Genomic DNA, 21,885 nt, shown 5'->3' with positions numbered 1-21,885 from the left:
GTGTAGACACACAAATTGTCCTGCTTCCCCCTCCCCAAACACACTAAGTGGAAGTGCAAGAACAGTGCAATGCTTTGAGATAGAAGAAATTCCCAAATGCTCAGCAGTGTAAACTACATTGAACAATACTATGCCACATAGTGGGTTCTCAAGGTTCCTATTTCCTGTTCTAGCTAACTGTGTATATTCAAGGACATAATTAGCCAAATTGAAAAATAATTATTTCACTATAAAGAGAAGTTCCTGGGCCCTTTCACTCAACAAAACCTGAGAATTACAAGTCAAACTTTTCTGAGGCTATGTCTACACTAGAGAATAAAGTCAATTTTAAGGGAGTTAGGTCATACCTGTTATACTACAAACATTAGGTCAATTTTAAGGGGTCCTAAGGTCGACTGTTCTACTTCAGCCTTTTCACAAGAAGTAACACCAAATTCAAATTTAAAAAGGTTGACTTAATGCTAGTGTAGACACAGTGTTATATAATTTGATTTTATTGGCCTTCAGAAGTATACTACAAAACGTCAGTCTGCCCATTGCTTTCACCTCTGCTGCTCTCCAGGTGAGCAGGAAGCAAGAAGCAGAAATCAACCCAGGATCTCTGGCTGCACCCCTGCATCATGTGGCTGCCAGGATCTCCACCTGTGGCCTGCCCTGCCCCAATCATGCAGCTGCCAGGTCAAAATGAAATTAAAACAAAACAATATCAAGTACTTTAACAATACTAACAGACAACTTTAATAGCTCCAAATTGTAAAATGCAGGCAGTAGAAAAAAGTGGCACAAAAATGCATTTGGCAATTTGTTTTCAATAGAGCAGGGAGTGAGGATATGCGCTGTGGGATGATGACATCAGACACCCACAACCACTTGCAGTGCATTTTCCCCCCCCATAATACACTGTCACAGAAACCCAGAACAGGGATACAGGAACTGTGGGACAGGTAGCAACAATGCACTGCTGACACAGTCTAACTTAGCAAAGGTAATGGGGACACTGTCAACTTTCCAAACATGTGTGGACACTCACCATCAACTTTATTAAATCTAGTGGTATAAAGTGGGTTTTAATAAATTCGACTATTTCCTAGCATAGACGTAGCCTTAGGCTATGATAAAGTCGAATTTAAGACAGTTAGCTCATTTTTAGTGTCAAGTAAATACCATTAGCTCGATTTTAGGGAGTGCTAAGTCCAATATAATAGCATCGAAAGCAGCTGAGTGTACCATCGTGCACAAATTTAAAAGTTCAAATGAAGGCTAGTGTAGAAGCGTCATGTCATAAGAACATAAGAATGGTCATAGTGGGTCAGACCAAAGGTCCATCCAGCCCAGTATCCCGTCTGCCGACAGTGGCCAATGCCAGGTGCCCCAGAGAAGGGGAACAGAAGACAATGATCAAGTGATTTATCTCCTGCCATCCATCTCCTGCCCCTGTACGGAAGGCTAGGGCACCATACTTTACCCCTGGCTAATAGCCATTTATGGGCCTAACCTGCAAAAATTTATCAAGCTCTTTTTTAAACCCTAATAGAGTCCTGGCCTTCACAGCCTCCTCCGGCAAGGAGTTCCACAGGTTGACTGTGTGCTGTGTGAAGAAAAATTTCCTTTTATTAGTTTTGAACCTACTACCCATCAATTTCATTTGGTGTCCCCTAGTTCTTGTATTATGGGAAAAGGTAAATAATTTTTCTATGTTCACTTTCTCCACACCATTCATGATTTTATATACCTGTATCATAGCGCCCCTCAGTCGCCTCTTTTCCAATCTGAAAAGTCCCAGTCTCTCTAGCCTCTCCCCATATGGGACCCGTTCCAAACCCCTAATCATCTTAGTTGCCCTTTTCTAATGCCAATATATCTTTTTTGAGGTGAGGAGATCACATCTGCACACAGTACTCAAGATGTGGGCGTACCATAGTTTTATATAGGGGAAGTATGATATCTTTTGTCTTATTATCTATCCCTTTTTTAATAATTCCTAACATCCTATTTGCTTTACTAACTGCCGCTGCACACTGCGTGGATGTCTTCAGAGAACTATCCACTATAGCTCCAAGATCCCTTTCCCGATTTGTCATAGCTAAATTTGACCCCATCATGTTGTATGTGTAATTTGGGTTATTTTTCCAATGTGCATTACCTTACACTTACCCACATGAAATTTCATTTGCCATTTTGCTGCCCAATCACTCAGTTTGCTGAGGTCTTTTTGTAGTTCTTCACAATCCCTTCTGGTTTTGACTGTCCTGAACAACTTGGTGTCATCTGCAAACTTTGCCACCTCACTGCTTACCTCATTTTCTAGATCATTGATGAACAAGTTGAACAGGATCGGTCCCAGGACTGACCCCTGGGGAACACCACTAGTTACCCTCCTCCATTGTGAAAATTTACCATTTATTCCAACCCTTTGTTTTCTGTCTTTTAACCAATTCCTGATCCACGAAAGGATCTTTCCTCCTATCCCATGACCGTCAAAGGCTTTCTGGAAATCTAGGTATATTATGTCCACGGGGTGCCCCCATCCGCATGTTTATTAACCCCTTCAAAGAATTCTAATAGATTAGTTAGCCACGACTTCCCTCTGCAGAAACCATGCTGACCTTTGCCCAAGAATTTGTGCTCTTCTACGTGCCTTGCAATTTTATTCTTTACTATTGTTTCTACTAATTTGCCTGGTACTGATGTTAGATTTATTGGTCTATAATTGCCAGGGTCTCCTCTATAGCCTTTTTTAAACATTGGTGTTATATTGGCCGTCTTCCAGTCACTGGGTACCAAAGCGGATTTAAAGGATAGGGTACAAACCACTGTTAATAACTCTGCAATTTCACATTTGAGTTCTTTCAGAACCCTTGGGTGAATACCATCTGGTCCTGGATACTTGTTACTATTCAGTTTATCAATTAACTCCAAAACCTCCTCTAATGTCACTTCAGTCTGGGAGAGTTCCTCAAATTTGTCACCTAAAAAGGCTGGCTCAGATTTAGGAACCTCTGTAACATCCTCAGCCCTGAAGACTGAAGCAAAGAAATCATTTAATCGCTCCGCAATGGCACTGTCTTCCTTGATCGCTCCTTTTATATCTTTATCGTCCAAGGGCCCCACTGCTTTTTTAAACAGGCTTCCTGCTTCTAATGTATTTAAAAAACATTTTACTATCTTTTTTGAAGTTTTGGCTAGCTGTTCTTCAAAATCTTTTTTGGCTTTTCTTACTACATTATGACACTTAATTTGGGAGTGTTTGTGTTCCTTTCCATTTTCCTCACTAGGATTTGACTTCTACTTTTTAAAAGCTGCCCTCTTCTCTCTCACTGCCTTTTTAACACGGCTGTTAAGCCATGGTGGTTCTTTGTTAGGTCTCTTACTGTGTTTTTTTATTTGGGGTATACAAATCTAATTTAAATCTAATTTATTAGCCTCCAGAATTGTCCCATGTGTACCCCACAAAGTTACACAGCTACTTGCTATGTATGGCCACTTCCATCTCTGCTGTTCACCCGGTGCACAGGAAGCAGGCCACAGGAAGCCTGCAAATTTGAATTCATCACCAGCAAACCCAGGAAAAATAAGGGGCACCCAGAAGGTAGAATTTATTTTAGCCATCACACTGCATCAGCCGCCATCTCTTGCAATCATGAGCACTCAGAGTAGTAGTCTCCTTAGTTCTTAAGGCCTCAAGAGAGCTCCAGCATGGAGCCATCACGAGATTACGGAACTCCTTCGTGTTGGGGGAGAGGAGTCAGTGGCAACCAGACTTCAAGGGTTTAAGAGAACTGTGGACATATTTGAGAAGTTAAATGGGATGACCACAAGAAGGACTCTATGCAATGCTGGGTGAAGGTGAAAGAACTTTGGCAGGTGTATCATGAAGTTCAGGAAGTCAACTGGCAGTCCAGGTCATCTCCAAAAACCTGCCGCTATTATGAACAGCTGCACATGTTTCTTGCAGGGGGGAACTCGACCACATTGCCTAATCTTAATTGGGACTCTTCATGAAGCCCTGTTCCAGAGTCTGGGTTGGGCAGAGAGGAAATGGAGAGGACGACAGGGGCAACCAGCAGGGGCCTGAGGAAGCTGTTCCCAACAGCTCGGAGCTCTTCACCATTGACCTGGAGCCAGTCCCCGAACCCCTAGGGCCAAGCTGTTCTGGTGAGTATTTTTTTCTGAATACGACAAGCAGGTTGCAGCTGGGTATAGGTTTTCTGTGGATCTATGCCTCTCAGAACAGTGTGTTAATTTTTCTGCGGCTGGAGCACTTATCCTTTTTGGAGCTCTCCAGGAAGGTCTCACCCAGGTACTCTTGTATTTTTTGCACAAGGTTTTTGGGCAGGCCTGACTTATTGTGGCTTCCACGGTAGCACATCTTGCCATGCCAGGCAACTATATAGCGAGCTGGTATCATGGTGCCATGCAGCATTTTGGCAAATTTTCCAGGCTTGTGCTCACACAGGATGAGCAGTTCTTCTGTTTTGTTGTTATTCTTAGGAGGGTGATGTCTTCTTTGGCAACCTAAAGAAGCACAGGAATTTGGATTGGATTTCTTTTACAACTCTCCCTGCCCTTTTACATTTCCTAGAAATGCACTGCCACACCATGTGGCTGACGGGTGCTCTGTCTTTCCCCCTCTGCATGGCTGGCAGACTCTCCAGGCCTTCTCCCCTCCCGTTTCCTTTTTCCCCTGTATTTCTTTGCACTTTACAGGGATCCTTCCCCAGCCAGCTAGGCATGTGGCTAGACTTGAACCCTCCCCCCTTGCCATGTGGCTGACAGGCTCTGCAGACTCTGGTCCTGCACACCAGCATGCATAGCAGGGTTTTCCTTGCTGAGGACTGCTCCAGGGAACTGCCAAAACAATCTTCTCCCCCTGCTCCAGGGCACTGCCTGCTTCACATCCTCCTCTCCCGGCCACTGGTAAAGCAGATGATAGCTTGCCATGTCCACAGAAAGGGTGTGAATAAGTGATGGCTTGTGCAATGCAGTTTGAATCCTTGTCATCCTTAAGAAGCCTTAAGTAGCCTTGCAAAAAGAAAGTTTCACTGATTGTAAGGACAGAGACCCATTCATTCCATGGGAAGTTGCTTTGTGTGAATTGTATCTAATTTTTGACCTTCACTTTCCAGCAGGCAGGGCAAGGAAGTGCAAAAGGTCCCAGCAGAATCTTGCCCTGCAGCACATGGAACAGGCTCAAGCAGAAACTGCTGACAGCAAAAGACACACAGCACAGTGACAACCAACTGTGCTTGAGTTCAGGACAGAGCAATCCGCGCACCCAGGGGAAGCTTATAATGGTTATGAGTGACTAAACCAAGGTCCTGTGTGCCATGCTGGAGCGGCCAAGAGAATCCCTATGAAGCACTGCAGGCTCTGCTCCTTGCTGCCTAGACTCCCCTGAATACAGGTTGCAACCCCTGCAACCCGCCATCATTGCAGCCCCCCCCCCGAACATGAGGAGGGAGGAAAAGGACAGGCTGACGCTCTATCCCCAAAAGCCACTGCAAAAGGCTATTCCATCACCCTTGACAACACTTTTTTCCCCTGCAGCTAACTGTTCCCACCCTCCCATTCCCTGCTTATTCTTTTGATGACAAACATGGTTTGATTTTTTTGGTACCCATGTGTGGTGAGGTGCACAAATCATTGCAGGGACTAGAGGGATGGCGAGAGCCAATAGCACAGCTGCCTGCCACTGTGCTAAGGTCTGCAGAGGACTGCCAGCTGAGGAATCCGGATGGGGGCAGAGAGGGCCAACAGCACAGCTGTTCACCTTTTTGTGAAAGCAATCCTCACATTACACCCATTCTTCTTCCTGCAACGAAACTCCCTCCCCACAAATAAAAGTGCTCTTTCTGTGAAAGACACAGTCTGATTTATTGACTCACATTTGGTGGGGAGCACAAATCATTTTGGTGAGTGGTGGGGTGGTATTATAACAATGAAATACAGCACAATCAAGTGTCCGGCAGATCATTCGTGAAGCTATGTTTCAAAGCCTCCCTGATTGCCACTGCCTCCACACTGGTAGCAGAGAATGGCCTTGTAGGTGGCTGCAAATAAGCACTGCTCATGTCATCAGCCTCTGCTCTCTAGGGGCTCATGAAATCCTCCCACTTGTATTCACCAATATTGTGCAAAACACAGCACACTGATCATGGTAGGGACACTAGTTTCTGAAAGATCTAAATGAGTCAATAGGCACCTGAACCTTGCTTTTAAATAGCCAAAGGTGCATTCCATCACCCTTCAGGACCTGCTCAGTCTTAAACTGAAGTTATCCTTGCTGGGGCCCAGGACACCTGTGTGTGTGTTGATGAGGTAAGGAAGCAGAGGGTAAGCCAGTATTGCTATAGGCATCTCCATGCTGCCAATCTTGATTTTCCAGTCTGGAGAAAAATGTCCCTTCTAGGAGCTTTCTGAATAGACAAGAATGTCTGAAGATGCTTGAGTCGTGTACCTTTCCCCAACCATTCCACACTCATTTGCTGAAACAACCTTTGTGCTCTACTAACACCTGCAACACCATCAAGAAGTACCCCCCTTCCCATTTATATACTCAGAGGCCAGGTGGTCCAGGGCCATGATGGGGATAGGCATGCCACCTATTGCTCCTCTACAGTTAGGAACCCCCATGGTGGCAGCGCCATCCACTATGGCCTGTAGATCTCCCAGGGTCACCGTCTTCCTCAGGAGATGCCAACAGACTGCACTGGCTACCTGCACCACCGCAGCCCCCACTGCAGATCTGCCCACCCCAAGTTGATCTGCCAGTGACCGGTAACTGTCAGGCATTGCAAACTTCCACAGAGCGGTTGCCACTTGCTTCTGAACCATTAAATCTGGCCTCATTCTTGTGTTGCTGTGCTTCAGGGAGGGGGCCATGAAATCAAAGTTCAATAACAGCAGACTTGCACATACAAAAGTTCTGCACCCACTGTTGGTCATCCCAGGACTCCAAAAATAATGTGGTCCTACTAGTGTGTGCTGGCTTCACGAGTCCAAAGCCACTGCTCCACTCTCAGCAATGCATCCAGGACAGCCAGCGTTTCTAAGTTCTCAGAATGCAGTTGAGTGATTTCCTCTTCAAAATCTTCATCACCTTGGACCATCAGCTCAGCCCACTGCCTTTGCAGTCAAAAGAAAAAGTGCACGACATTCTGGGAAATTGCTGTAATGGTTTGTGCAAGGACCTCAAGCATTTAAGGAATCATGTTTGCACTAGTGCTGCAATGGAGAAAATGGTGCGCTCTCCCATTCGCTTTCACATGGTTAGTGGGTACTTTAGATACTGGGATAGTGACAAACACCTACAAGCAACGGCAGCATCTTTTTTCCTCCCACCCCCCTCAAATCAGTGGTACAAAACCCCCAGAATGCAACAGACCTAAGGCACTGTGGGATAGGTACCCAGAATGCATTGCTCATGCAGTCAAACTTGGATAAGGCAATGGAAACACAGTAAGTCAACATGGAGAAACAGTAGATTGAATTTCTGGAATGTCTGTGGACAATTAAAACCTGAGTTCATAAGACCGAGGTAAAAAAAAAAATCCAATTTATTAAAAGTTGATTTCACAGTATAGATGTAGCCTGAGTCCAAGTAAGGAATAGGATTACAGCTAATCATATTAGCCTAGAGCTGCTTTTTTAAGAAGTATTGAAGTTACAGATATGAAATTTCCCATGTTTTCACATGTCAGCTGCATTCTGTGAGACTTCAGTTTATTAATAAGTAATAGAATTATCTTCAGACCTGGCATTTAGAGGATTACATTAGCGGATGTTGAAATAATCCGCCAAGACATATTTGTGGGTTCTGTGCATCTGGTAGGAAGGAGAGAGGCCTGAAACAAACAAGGATGACCAAATTCAAGGGACAGCCAACCAAAAAGGTGGTGCATTTCACGTATATTTTGGAACAGCTGTTTTGCAAAGGTATTTTAGGACACAGATCTCATATGAAATAACCTCATGGATTCTTCTGAATTAAATTCCATTTCAAGTGACTAACGATATGGGCAGAGAACCCCACATTACGTTTCACCTAAGACAAATGAACCAAATACTTTAGGCATGTGGGAGATCCTGACCAAGGGGATAGTCAGCCATCTTGCTAGAAGGAGGCGCCTGAAGTCTCATAACAAAACCACAGTCTTGGTTCAAGGTAAGTTTTAGTCACTAGAAAGTCCCTTTTCACTTCTAGTTGTAACCATTTCTAATTTTATCCCTTATGCCTGAATTCACTTAAAAGCTCTTTATTAATAAACTTGTTTTAATCTAAATCAACTCAGTTCTGGATTTGAAGTGAAGCGATTAACTCCATGTAAAACAATATCCTACTGTGCTTTTGTTTCTTTAAAAGGAATGGACCTTAGCACTTCTCTAAGGTTACATCTATAGTACGACACAAGATTGACCTGCTCAGGGTCAATCTTCCGGAGTTGGATTTCATGCATGCACAACCTGATGCTCTCAGGAGGTCAAATTTGATCCCTGTGCTCCTCGCAAGAGCCACGGAATAAGGAAAGTCAGAGGGACAAATGTGTAGACAGACATGGAAGTCGAACACAGATATGTCACTGCGACATACCTCTGTCCCTAGGGCAGCCTAGAAACTTCTGAATGGTGAAACAGAGAATTAAATACAACCCATGTTGTCCTTTGTCACCTGGGCAGCCTGCACCAGCCAGAGCCCCACCCTAGAATAAAATTTATCATTAAGGATCCAAGCAACACCAGGTAAGTCTTCTAGTTTTTTTATAACAAAGCAATCTGTGCCTTTACTCCGCTGACCCTGTTCTACATTATTTACAGCTTCTAGTCAGGTACCCACTAGCAGACTGTCATTCCTCTGAATCACATAACAAGAGAGCTACAAAAACCACCAAAAAGCTGCTAAAAACCTCTCTAAGCAGGATGCAGACAGGCGTTGTCATACCATACCTAATTCTAATCAGATTACCTGGGAGTCAAATCAACACCTGTGCTTCTCCTGGCCTACAGCCAGGTTCTCTCACCAAACAAAAGGTGCCATTCAAAAGTCATTGAGCAAGTCAATCCCATGGCATTCAGGCTTCATCTGCCTGAGTTGATGAAAATTCAGCCCACATTCCATATTTTTGTTCTGAAACTCCATCACAAGGGATCTCTCTTGGGTCAATCCAACCTACTGCTAATACCCATCACAGTGCAAAGGCATGAAGGATCTCATGCTCCAGATGAGTTTGATGGGTAAACTTTATTACACAGTGAACTGAAGAGTCTATGGCCCCCCCCATGACTGGCTCGGGGCATCAGCAGAAGACATCCTTGCCCCCCTCCGCCCCCCCCCCCAAGCAGGTATGATCATTCCACTGAGGTCATCTGGAGACAAGCTAGATCTGGGAGGTCCTAGGATGTGCCTACTGAGGAGGGAGGTACTTCCAGGAACGTGAATTTGTAGCTGCACAGTCTCATGGCAGTCTACGAGCACAGCTGTGCCACAGCAAGGCTACATGACGGACTGAGGACCTCAGAAGGCCTGCTCTTAAGCCCAGCAGCAACAACTGATCTTCTGCTGTTCAGCACACACCATCTTGCTTGCCCTGCTCCAGTCCTAATCCTGCCTGCCCTGCTCCAGTCCTAATCCTGCCTTGCTCCTAACCCTGCCCAGTCCTTTGCAGCCACAGTTCCTGACTGCAGCTCAGACATTTGACCCCAAACACCAGCTTTGATCTTCTGTTCTGACCACTTCATCTGATACCCCACCCCGGCTCTTGATACACATTCCGGTTCAGACTGGATTCTCTAGGGAACATACAAACAGAGAACTTTTAGACAAACAGTCCGAGCTTAAACTGAATCAGGGCCTACTTTCTGATCCAAAAAAAACCACACACAGAAGAGATATTTGTCCAAGGAAAGCCCCAGATACTTCTCAGAAGAGTTGGAAGGGCTTGGCCTAATTTTAGGGGTAGGCTTGTTCTGAGCTAGCAGCCATTAGGAAATTGTAACCACAGGAAAAACTTCTTGATGGGGTGTGAAGGACTGACCACCAGATGCAGTCCTTGGTGAAGTTGGGACAACCACTACTAAATTTATTAGCATGTGTGTAGGTTCTTTATAGGTTCTCTCTACAATGCTTTCACCTTGGAAATAAGTGTGCTCATTTAGGAAAAGTTTAGTGTAACTTATCCCTATAGGCAATAACAGTGTTTACAGCCTCCGAGGAGCAGGCAAAACAGGCCTGTGTAGGCCATCTTAATTCATGGAATGCACACTGTAGGTATGTAGAATTTTGAAGCCTTGAAATATCCTGGTCAGGAGAGGAAAGAAAAAAAACAGACGTGGGCTTGGAGCTGTGACCAAACAAAAGAAACACACACACACACACACACACACACACACACACCCCTCAAATGGTATAATGGAGAATTAAAATAAGCAATACATACTGGGATCTGGGTCCTTCCTCTATCAGAATATAACGGGGTGGGAATTTGGGATTGGCTGGGGAAAGGCAGTGCTAGTTTTGCTCTGTGACACATCAGGAAGAAGTACATAAAACAAAAGGAAGAGCTCTGAAACAAGCCAGTGTCTGAACCCAAAACAGTTGATAGCGTTCCTTATCCTACAGGAATGTCCAGTCCTTTTTTTCTTTGTTTTAAAAGCCAGAACTCAGCTGGTTCCCCAACCCCTGCTCCCAGCCAATCCCCAAAAAAAAGCACTAAATATATGTCCACTCTGGAATTAAGACATTGATATGATCTCAGAGTTAAACTGACAGACTGTTCTTTCTAAACTCCTGGCTACTTTTCCCAGTAGTAATAATACCGTGTTGCACATCTCTGTCGTCCCTCCATTCCTATCAGTTTTAGGAATGGTAACAGGGTGGCTCTCCTCCTCTCCGATTGCTTATCAGTGCCGGAATTTCATGGAAGTTAGCTAGTGAAGCAAGCCCCAGGGTCGACAGTGAGAATGAAAAATTACAGTGAACTTGGTAACAGATGCTAAACAACTGATATAAAATACACCGGCTTCTCAGATGACAGGTCTTTTTTCTCTATTTTCATGAAGCCACAGCATCTCTTATCATACAGTGCTTACTGTATTTCAGCCATCCTGGATTCCCACTACAGACCACTTCTCTCCAATTTAGACTTCACAACTTTATTTTTCATAATAAAACTTAGTCTTTCAGCTCCCACATTTCAACTGCCTATAGACAATTCACACAGTTCAGGGCTGAAACTCTACTTTGTTTCCTTCAGAGCTGCACGTGTTCACTTTCTGCTGTCTTAACAGTTTCAGTGTTTGCGTACTTCCCTTACTCCCCTTAGTTCCAAAAATTGTTCCACCAAAGCCAACTGCACAAAGACATGGAAGGTACGGGTCTAGGCAAGAAGGCTGGCAGCCAGTAACCCCCAAGACCAACTTCCAGTGCTTGCAACTTTGGCGAGTCAACCTCAAATTTCTTCTCCTATGAAATGGAAATATGAACCTGCACACATCCCTCCCCAGGTTGCTTTGGAAATAGATTACTATCTGCATTACACAAAAGGTTAAGTTTTAGCTGCCACAGGATTTCTAAAGCCCTTATAAATAGGTCGTTTCTGTTATATGTTTTTCAGGGGGTGAAGAAATATGAGCTTGAAGAGAAATTTACATTAGAACACCATATACACAGACAAATTGAAATTTAAAGTAAAGTAATCGATCAGGCCACTCAAAGAATTAAGGGGCATACATAAAATTCATCCAGGCACAGGGAAAACCACCAAACATGAAAACCAAGAATTCATTGTTCTCTACAATTTAAGTCAAACACAGAATCTCAGCTTTGTTTGTGTTCATCCTTGAGTGGAGCAGAGCGCAAAGAAGTAGTGCAGGAGGCTTCTTTCAGAGTTCTTCCTTCTGCTTTTGTACTTCTTCCTGAAGTCACAGCACAAAACTAGCACTGCCCAGGAGGGCCAACACCCACTGTGGGCCTGGGGCAAGGTGTGGGGGACCTGGATCCATGCCCCTGAAAGGGGTGGGGCCAAAGGCAGCCATACCTTCAGAGCTGCCTGAAGCATGGTGCCTCCCTAGCCCTCAGAAGCTGCACAGAGCAGCTGAGTGACACTCTAATGATGTTTCAAGGGGCTTGGAGCTCCCAGCAGCTGGAAGCTACAGGCCCCCAGACAGTCACTGCCCCGCACCCCCGCTTTACACTGCCTCTTCCTCCTCCATATGCTGGCTTGGGACTGCCTATAAGAACCCTGTCCACAGTAGAAACATGAGTCATGCTCCCCACTGACTACTGGCAATAATAGCTCACAGAAACAGTAAGTGCTTCTAACGCACATAAGCTTGACTTGCATTATCTCCTGCCAACAGCACAGTCTGGGAGTTAGAACAAGGGTTGCGTGGTCAGGACTCAGAGCAGGGGGCAGCACACTTTCTGAAGCGGAGTGACGAAGTTTGACCTTTTGACCTCTGTGCAGTCTGAGGTCTGGTGATACTCTGAAAGTCACTAAGGCTGTGTCTACACTTGCATTCCTCTTTCAAAAGAGGTGTGCAAGTGAGGGAAATTGAAATACAAAATTATTTGCATATTCAGCACCTAATTTGCATGTCATTTCAAAAGCACTTCTTTCGAAGGAGGAAAACCCAGCGTAGACGCTGCTCTTTCGAAAGTAAGCCCCACCTGCAAAATCCTTCTTCCCACTAAATAAAGGGAAGAAGGATTTTGAAGATGGGGTCTACTTTTGAAAAGAGCAGCATCTACACTGGGTTTTCCTCTTTCGAAAGTGCTTTTGAAACAATATGCAAATGTGCCTCATTTGCATGCCTCTTGCAAAAGGGGAGTGCAAGTGTAGACACAGACTAATAGTCATACTTACAACAGCTACATTATTAAATAAGATACAGAACTTTATGTTTTGGTCTTTAAATCTGTCTGACGGGCTTTTTACATTTCTAAAAATTTCCAGGATTTTAATACAGGTTCAATGTCACTTATCCCGGATTTTCTGGTCCTGCAACATCCATGGTCTTCAAAAGGCAGCTCCACAGACTGGCACCAGGGACAGCAATAACGAGATAAGGGGACATCCCTTCACTCAGCCTGCTCCTGTCCTTTCCTCCTGCCCAGACCACCCACACCCTGCTCCTACATCCTCTCCTGCCCAGACCCTCCCTCCTCCACCCAACCTACTCCTGCACAAACCCCTACCCTGAACCTGTTCCTCTACCCGAGCCCACTCCTGCACCCACCCTCACACTCAGAGCCCAAATACCCAGCCCCAGAGAGGCATGAAAAAAAACCACCAACCAACCGACTGACTGGTAGCAAGCTCTGCGATGGCACCTCTAGCCCCAGCCCCACACCCTGAGGGAGATTCTGGCGGGGGGGGGGGGAGGGCCCCCCCCCCACCCATCTTCCAGCACCAGGCCTGCAATGGAGGTTCTGAGGGGCTCCAGCCAGAGCCCTAGGCCACAGCAGGAATTCCCAGAGGACCACCCCTCCAGCCCCGTGACAGGGGCCTGTGTGGCAGGAGACAGAGTGGTGGAGCTCCAGCAGGGGCTGTATCCTCAGTCCCATCCTCCAGCCCCTGCCCCCCCCCCACCCCCGAGCTGCATGGGGGAGGAGGGGCAGGGTTGAGCTCCCACCACGTGCCATTTAACATGGTCTCATCTGCCAACACTGCCACGTGTGCCGGGGTTGCTGACCCGAGTTAGAGGCTCTACTCCAGGTTCTCCCATCAACTGTAAACAAGTAGTAGCCTCAGTTTACCCATTGATATGATTGGAACAGTAGTAGTCACCTACCTTAGAGGATTGTTATAAGTCTTAATGTTGTCAGTATTAAATCTGATTCAAATGAGCCTTCCTAGCATTATGCTTCAATCTTGTCTCAGAAGTTTTAAGGCCCAAAGTTTCTGAAATTTGCATGGATAAAGATTTAAAAAAAAAAATCAATCAGGCTATATATTGCCTCACTCTTGTACGTGCAGCTTAAAGTCAATGAACCTGACTAACTAATAAAAGTAAGAAGAGGTCCAGCATATACTGTTTTTCCCTGTATCCACAAAATTACAGCTGTAAACAATGTCACACTTTGATGATGCTGTACAAGACCACAGTATTTCACCTTGAGCTCTGCATCCTTTATGGGTCAGCGACCACCACACCACAAAGAAAATTTAATTGCTAGTGCAGGCCTGCAGTGCAGAAAACCCATACAGCCTTGCAAGACATCTGAAAGGTAATGTTATGAAAAGAGCCTGAAGACCTGGACATGTGTTCTGTCAAAACAAGAGAGCACCACAGGGACAATAATAAGTCAATGTTTCAAAGCCATTAAGGAAATGCATGCATACACAGAAAAATCTTGCCTATACCAACTATTTAAAGAACCAGCAAAGACCAAAGCACAGTTTAGATAAGTAAAGGCAAAATTTGCTTTTTGCATGTGGCCACACAATCTAGTATCAAACACAGCCACTGAATAATAACAGAGAGTAAGCCGTGCTAGTCTATACACTATCAAAACAAAAAGCAGTCAAGTAGCACTTTAAAGACTAGCGAAATTGTTTATTAGGTGAGCTTTCATGGGACAGACCCACTTCTTCAGACCATAGCCAGACCAGAACAGACTCAATATTTAAGACACAGAGAACCAAAAACAGTAAGCAAGGAGGACGAATTAGAAAAAGATAATCAAGGTGAGCAAATCAGAGAGTGGAGGGGTGGGGGGGAAGGTCAAGAATTAGATTGAGCCAAGTATGCAGATGAGCCCCTATAGCGACAAATTCAGCACATTAACACATGGTTTAAATCGTGATGGGAACTTTGAGTCACTATAGGGGCTCGTCTGCATACTTGGCTCAATCTAATTCTTGACCTTCCCCCCCCACCCCTCCACTCTCTGATTTGCTCACCTTGATTATCCTTTTCTGATTCGTCCTCCTTGCTTACTGTTTTTGGTTCTCTGTGTCTTAAATATTGAGTCTGTTCTGGTCTGGCTATGGTCTGAAGAAGTGGGTCTGTCCCACGAAAGCTCACCTAAAACTATTTTGCTAGTCTTTAAAGTGCTACTTGACTGCTTTTTGTTTTGACAGCCACTGAATATTTTCAAAGGGCAAGTGCAAGAGTTTCTCAGACTATAGGAAGATGAGATACTGAAAAAAGAGAAAATAAGAAGGCCAGACAAGCCTGGCTGGGACCCCATTGCTTAGACTCTTACTAAAAGAAGTTATAGCACTGAGTTTTGAGCTAGAAGAAATGCAAGTTTGCATTTAATCCAGTTAGAGTGCAAACTAGAGCACTGTTTTACTGTCAAAGCTGTTATTTCCTTCCACACAACTTAGCTAGGGTAGTCCCCAACACATGCAAGAAGTGTGCTATTCCAAAAATATATTCTGGAGTGAAAGAAAGCACATTGACCTTTACTATTAAGCATTGTATCAGTGGTTAGCCCAAAGACACTCACCAGGACCAAGTAGACATACAAACAAAAAAATCTCAGTCCTAAAGAATTTATGATCCATTTTAAGACAACAACAACAAATAGGCATAAAACAAATGGATGAAATGGAGGAGGTAGGATGAGAGAAAAAGTGATAGAAACTTAGTTATATAGGTTAGCTATACACATAGCTAAAATGCCATTGAGCATCAAACAAGTTATTCAGTTGTACCATACTGTTTTGAAATTATAAAATTATACTAATAACCTTAGTTTGTTAGTCCTTTTAGTGCCCCTGAGAAGAGGGTGTCAGGCTAGCAGTGAGCATTAAGGAAACTGTGCTGTAAGAAGAAAATGGGAGTAACTTCACAGCTATTGCCCTATTCTTAATAGGGTAATCTGCAGAAAAATTGACAGACAAGTTATAGATACACTTAGAGAGCAGTTTCTACACAAAAGCAGCAGAGAGAAGCAGCAGCAGCCCAGGTCATGCCTCTTCCCACAGCTCCCAGCCCTGAGTCCCTGGAGAGACTCAGGGGGAGGAGAAAGGGCAGTGCTCCCTGTAAATGGAGTGATTGGACAGCCACCCAGGAGAGATTCTAATGCAGCTCAGCTAGTTAACAGAACACCCACACAGCAACCTACAGCTGGCAGCAGGTGTTTCTATTGGTAGCACATATCTGCACATGCCTTGGTGCATATAAAATTTATTCTGCCCATGGACGGAAAAAATTGGAGGGGAGCGAACACTGTTCCCATTGGCCAGGAATGGCAAACTCCAGCCACTTGGAGCTGCGAGACTCCATGCCTGAGGACACTCAGGTAAACAAACTGTCTGGTGGCCTGCTGGCATTTAACCCCAGCCAACTGCATGCAGCTGGCATGCTGGAGGTTCCCCACACCTGCTCTAAGTCTTGTTTATGTTGCCACTTTTGTCAGTGTGGCTTATGTCACTTAAGGGTATAAAAAAAACCCACACTGTTCAGCTCCATAAGTTAGACTGACAGATGTGCTGGGGAAGACTCTCTCTCACCAAACTAGCTGCTGCCACTCATTGGGTGGTGGTTTAAATTACATGCACAAGGAAACTCATGTCAGCATGAAGCAGCTATGCAGGAGACCTTAAAGTGGTGCATATTATCAGTACAGCAATGTCCCTGTAAGCTCCAGTGTAGACATGGAGTTGCGTTAAGTCCTGAGAGACAGCAGAGCTCACAGAAAGGAGATGTCTCCCCAAGACTCTGGAGTATTGCAGTTTTCGTAGTCAACCATTGCTATTGACAAGGTTGTGGCGACCGTTTGTAATCTCGAGACCTCAATCTAGCCACCACTGAAACGAACAGTAAACGCACACTGAATTTAGGGAGAGCCAAATCATGCACCAGCATGTAAATTCTCTATAACTGACTCCCTTGTTGAACAGTCCACGGGGACTCCTATCTAAGCAAACTCTGCACTTTGCTTATTGTACTTGAAGAACAGCCCCTAGGAGGTTACTTGCCTTGACTGTGCTTGAAGACTAGAACTGGCTACTGACCAGACAAACAATTCCTTCCAAAACAAACATCAATGACGTAACTCAGGGCAATGAGCTACGGACACTGCAGTGAGTGGCTAGAACTAGTCATGCCTCAGCTTGTCTGTATCTTCACAATGTTTCCTTTCCATTAGTGTAGAGCTTGGGATTCTCTCATCCCTCTCAACAAGGATCTTTACTTCAATGCAAGAATTCCAATGGGAAGACTTGGATCTTCAGTGCACTAAGCCAGCAAAAAGTGTATTTGAATTCTGGGGTAGCTTCCTTCAGAGCTAACACCAGTCATCATCAATAAGCTTCTCCACAAATTACCTAAATGAAGTTTAGTATCAATGCATACTTCAATTCAAGTCAGTAATAAACAGATAAAGCTGCTCAACCAACCTCATTTTAATTCTGAGTCAGGAAAATTAAGTATATAGTACAGCTTTAAACACCAAGTGGGGTAGTACAGGAGTCTGAGTGACAGGAAATCTACCAGGCGAGAGGAACACCAGAGAACTACTGTAGTCTCCTTCATTCCACCTTCCTAGCCCAGCTCCCAGAGCCAATATACACAGAGGATGGAAATTTTTCAGACCAGGAGCACTCAGTGACAAACCCTGGCATTGTGCTCACTGCTGCTCTGGCCTGGGAAGGGAGGTGTTAAATCCCAGTTCCCCAGCCTCTCCCCCAACAGAGAGCGCCACAGAGGAGCTGTCTCGCCCACGGGCGAGGATGCACCAGTTTTAGGCTGGCCAAAAACATTCTGTTGCAGGGAGTATCAGAGGGGTGGCTGGGTTAATCTACCTTGTCACCAGCAAGGAGAAGTCCTGGGGCACCCTACAGACGAACAGAAAGCCCAGGAAAGCTTATGCACCAGAAGAGCTGTTAACCTCTCAAGTGCCCCAGGACTGCTCCTTGTTGGTGTGGGGCGGTCAGCCTGCCTTGCCCGGACCCAGGGGCAGCCCAGAGGGAGGCAGCCACCCCCACCGCTGCGCAACAGGCGGGAGTCACCTCAGGGAGCAGCCTGGCTTGGCCGGGGCTTCGAGCAAAGACCTGCTGGGCTCAGCACATGCACCGCCCCCCCCAGCCGGCTGGAAGAGGCCCCCTAGACGGGCCTGGCTGCGGGAAGAGGGTGAGCGGGGCCGGCGCCAGGCCCTAGCGCTGTGGCGCGGGCAGCCGGAGCGGAGGCGAGGGGGCTGCGCGTTCCCCCGCAGCCTAACGCGCGCGCGCGCGCTCCCGGCAGCAGCCCGGACTCCCTCCCCCCGCGGGGGGCAGCGGTACTCACTCGGCGTATCCCGTGGTCCAGGGCAGGCGCTTGGTCTCCTTGAGGGTGAGAATAGGCCGGGCGATGTGGTCGGCGGAGCACTCGACCTCGTCCGCGGACAGCCCCAGGAACTCGGGGCGCCCGTAGGGGAAGCGGAGGGGCAGGTCCGAGCCGCCGCCGCCGCCGTGCTCCGCGCCCGAGCCGCCAGCCATGATGCCGCCCATGAAATTGGCCACGGCCGACTTCACCCGAGTGAGCATGTTCCCCGCGCCGGCCGCCCCCGCGGCACCATGCAGCGCGCCACGGCCCGGCCCCAACCAGCCCAGCCGGTGCCGCTCCCGCTCAGGCTGCCCCCGCCGCACTTCCGCAATGGAGGCGCTGCATGGAGCGGGCGGTCAGGAGCAGCGGTGGCTGCGGAGCGTCGGTTGCAGCAGCAGGTTCCCCCTCCCAGTGCGAGGAGCGCTGAACTGAGCCCGGGAGACGCGGCGGAGTCATGTGACAACCAGGGGTTATATACCCGGGCAGCTTCGTGCTGCAAACCCCCCTGGCATGGGCAGCAGCTACTCCTCACACCCGGCCGGGCCACCCCCCGCCAGCGGCGGCAGCGTTCGCCTCGGTTCTGAGCTGTGGTTTCAGGGGGAGGCGTGGTTAGGAGGCGGGGGTGGGTCGGGGAATCAGGCAGCTGACAACCTATAAAACAGGTGTAAATTCACTCCCTGCCTGGAGGGCTCTGCCTTTCCCACCGAGGCAGTGCACCGTATTCCAGCGCGGTGACAACGATCAGAGGGGTAGCCCTGCTGGTCTGTATGTGCAGAAACAAGAAGTCTTGTGGCATCTTATACACTAAGATATTTTGGAGCATCAGCTTCTGTGGCCCACGAAAATATCTGTTACTGCATAAGGTGTTATAGGACTTCTTGTGGCTTATTCCATCAGTGACCCCGCAACTTGAATGAAGGTGGTAGAATATGGCCCGAAGGAATTGTGTTAGTGGAGTAAATATTTGATTTAAATACTTAATTTGTTTCAAGTATTTATGAAGTAAATAAAGAGTTCCACAATTAGGGATTACATAGTGGAAATAGGGAAACTGTGAGGCTGCTAACTCTGGGGGAGATAGGGGAAACCTAAGACTTCCCTATCATAGTAAAAGTATAGGTTGGTTTAGGGCATGAATCTTTCTTTCCTTCTAACACAACAGTTTTTATTTAACTATGGATTCAATTTTGCAATCAATGCAGTGCAGGGAGGGTGGTGAGATGGTTGTTGCTTTTTTTAATCCTGTGATATTCAAATCAGGGATAAGTCTAAAAGACAAAGAAGACAGGACACTCAGAACTATCCTCACAAAAGGGATACTTTAAAAAAGCCTTTGAAAAACATCTCTTAAAAGAGTTTTTACTTACAGTATTAAAATTTAATAGTATACATTATTAGACTTCAAGAGCTGGTGACAGTTTAGATCAGAATTGCTGGTTTCTATAGGGTTGCACCATTAGAAGTGACCTGTAAAAACGTGTCTCATCTGTAGCCTACACAGTGTGATATTACCAAAACAAAAAGCAGTCAAGTAGCACTTTAAAGACTAGCAAAATAGTTTATTAGGTGAGCTTTCGTGGGACAGACCCACTTCTTCAGACCATAGCCAGACCAGAACAGACTCAATATTTAAGACACAAAGAACCAAAAACAGTAAGCAAGGAGGACAAATCAGAAAAAGATAATCAAGGTGAGCAAATCAGAGAGTGGAGGGGTGGGGGGGAAGGTCAATATTTGTATAAGGAAGAGGGCTATATGATAAAGGTCTTCCTGCCTGTCTAACGTTCACCACCACATATCTTCCTATAAAAAATAGTGTTACAAAGTCTAAATGTAGCTATTAACTAAGGTCCCAATCCTTCAAAACACTTACACATGTGCACTTATGAATGTATGTTTTACAGCTAAAACATAATTTAGGCCCTGTAAACTCTTTTGATTGTTTTAATTTAAAAACTGGTTGAAAGTTGTTGATATGGTTAATAATTAATTTCCAAACCCCAGTAATTTTGTCTGATACAGATTCCTTATTCACAGGCCTGAGGAATTTGAAGGATATTTATTAGTTTTTCATTTCAAAGTTGCTTGTTCAAGACATTAATTAAGCCTATTCAGCCATGGGTAGATTAATGAAGCTAACACTAAATCTCTGATAAGAACCCCATGAAATAGAGCCTCAAAAACCAGGGATCCTATATATATATTATATTTTATATTTATATATATATATGTGTGTATATATATATATATATATATATATATATATATAGGGATACTATATATACATACTGTTTGTTTAGTACAGTATGGAGCAGTAGTAAAAATATTTCACCATGTATATTCTAGATAATACACATGCAAAACTATTTGAAATTATTATCTTACAGGTTAATGGAAACATGGTGCAAATCTTCCAGTAATTCTTTTTCCGGCTACAGATCACCTCACTATCCCCTTCACTTTCCTGGTAAATGGCCAGTATTTTTCAATGGATAAACACTGCAACTAATGTTTCTACACTAACCCTTCTAAGAGCCCCTGAAAATGCAGAATAGGAGGAAAAAGCAGACAGAACCTTGTAGAACTCCACTTGGGGAAGAGTGATAAGTTTAGATATTTCTGTGAAAACAGCAGCTTCATACATTCCTAATGAAGCATATCAACAACACCTTATGATCAACAGTGTTAGAGGCAGCTGACATCATATTAGCCCAGACCAGGGAGAGATCATCAGCCAAGGCAAGCCCAGTGCAGGCTGTACCCTGTTGGTTCTCAAATTGACAAGGATCAGGGAAATGTGAGGATTTCACCACAAGGTTTTCAGTAATCTTAACCAGAAAGATAAAATATGGGACATAAATGAGATTGTCAACAATAACGTGATTTCTTCAACAAAATCTGTAATGATGATTCCTTAAGAAAACACAGCAAGCCTATTCTTTAGGGAGGCATTGGCAGTTTCCATTGACATTCAGGCCAGCATCCCCATCCTTTTGGCCTTTACTGCCCAAGAAGGTCCAGAATCCAGAGCACACCTCATTGCATGGCATTTCCCCAACAAATCCAGTACTGGGGAGAGCATTACTGGACATAATTGCCATAGCGATAATGTAATACTTGTCCTCCTTGTCCCAACAGGTATCATTTTAAACAGAATGTAAAGAACAAAGGGAAACATAGGCCTGTTAGAATCTGAATGATTTTCTCTACAAGATGACAAGAAACTTCCTCGCATCAGGACAGTGGTGCAGACAGGTGCTGCAAGCCATAGGGCAAGGTGGGAGGGAGGGGCCCAGCTCCACATCCTGGAAAGGGCGGGGCCAAGAGTGGAAGGGGTGGGGCCAAAAGCAGTCAGCTCTCAGGGCTGCCTGGCATGCAGAGCTGCCCCACCCCTTTGTAACACACATACTCTCTCACAGCCATGCGCAGCCAGAGCGGCATGGCCGTGACAATTCAAAGGAACCTGAAGCGCTGGCCACTGCTGCTGCCAAAGTAGCAGCGGTGGCAGCTGGAGCTTTTGTCTAGCCCAGTGGTGTCCAAAAGAACTTGAATGGATCACCACATGGATCGCCCTACTCCAAGCCAGCCCCCCCATGCCCTGAGATTACACTTTTTGCCTCCCACCCAGCCACT

The 21,885-nt window shown here is 45.6% G+C and overlaps 1 protein-coding gene across 1 annotated transcript in view; it reads right to left on the bottom strand.

Annotated features, from left to right (window-relative positions):
* Nucleotides 1–19,032, bottom strand: part of PPM1H (protein phosphatase, Mg2+/Mn2+ dependent 1H) — a 228,018-nt gene extending 208,986 nt beyond the window's left edge. Inside the window, exon 1 of the mRNA XM_075013741.1 lies at nt 18,235–19,032. Coding sequence (XP_074869842.1) covers nt 18,235–18,473 — 239 coding nt within the window. The 5' untranslated portion in view covers nt 18,474–19,032. The remainder of the gene's footprint in view (nt 1–18,234) is intronic.
* Between the last annotated feature and the right edge of the window lie 2,853 nt (nt 19,033–21,885).

The sequence above is a fragment of the Carettochelys insculpta genome, chromosome 1, assembly GCF_033958435.1.
Source record: "Carettochelys insculpta isolate YL-2023 chromosome 1, ASM3395843v1, whole genome shotgun sequence".
Classification (NCBI taxonomy): domain Eukaryota; kingdom Metazoa; phylum Chordata; order Testudines; family Carettochelyidae; genus Carettochelys; species Carettochelys insculpta.
The sequence above is the reverse complement of the archived record's forward strand: the minus strand, read 5'-3'. Positions and strand labels throughout refer to the sequence as shown.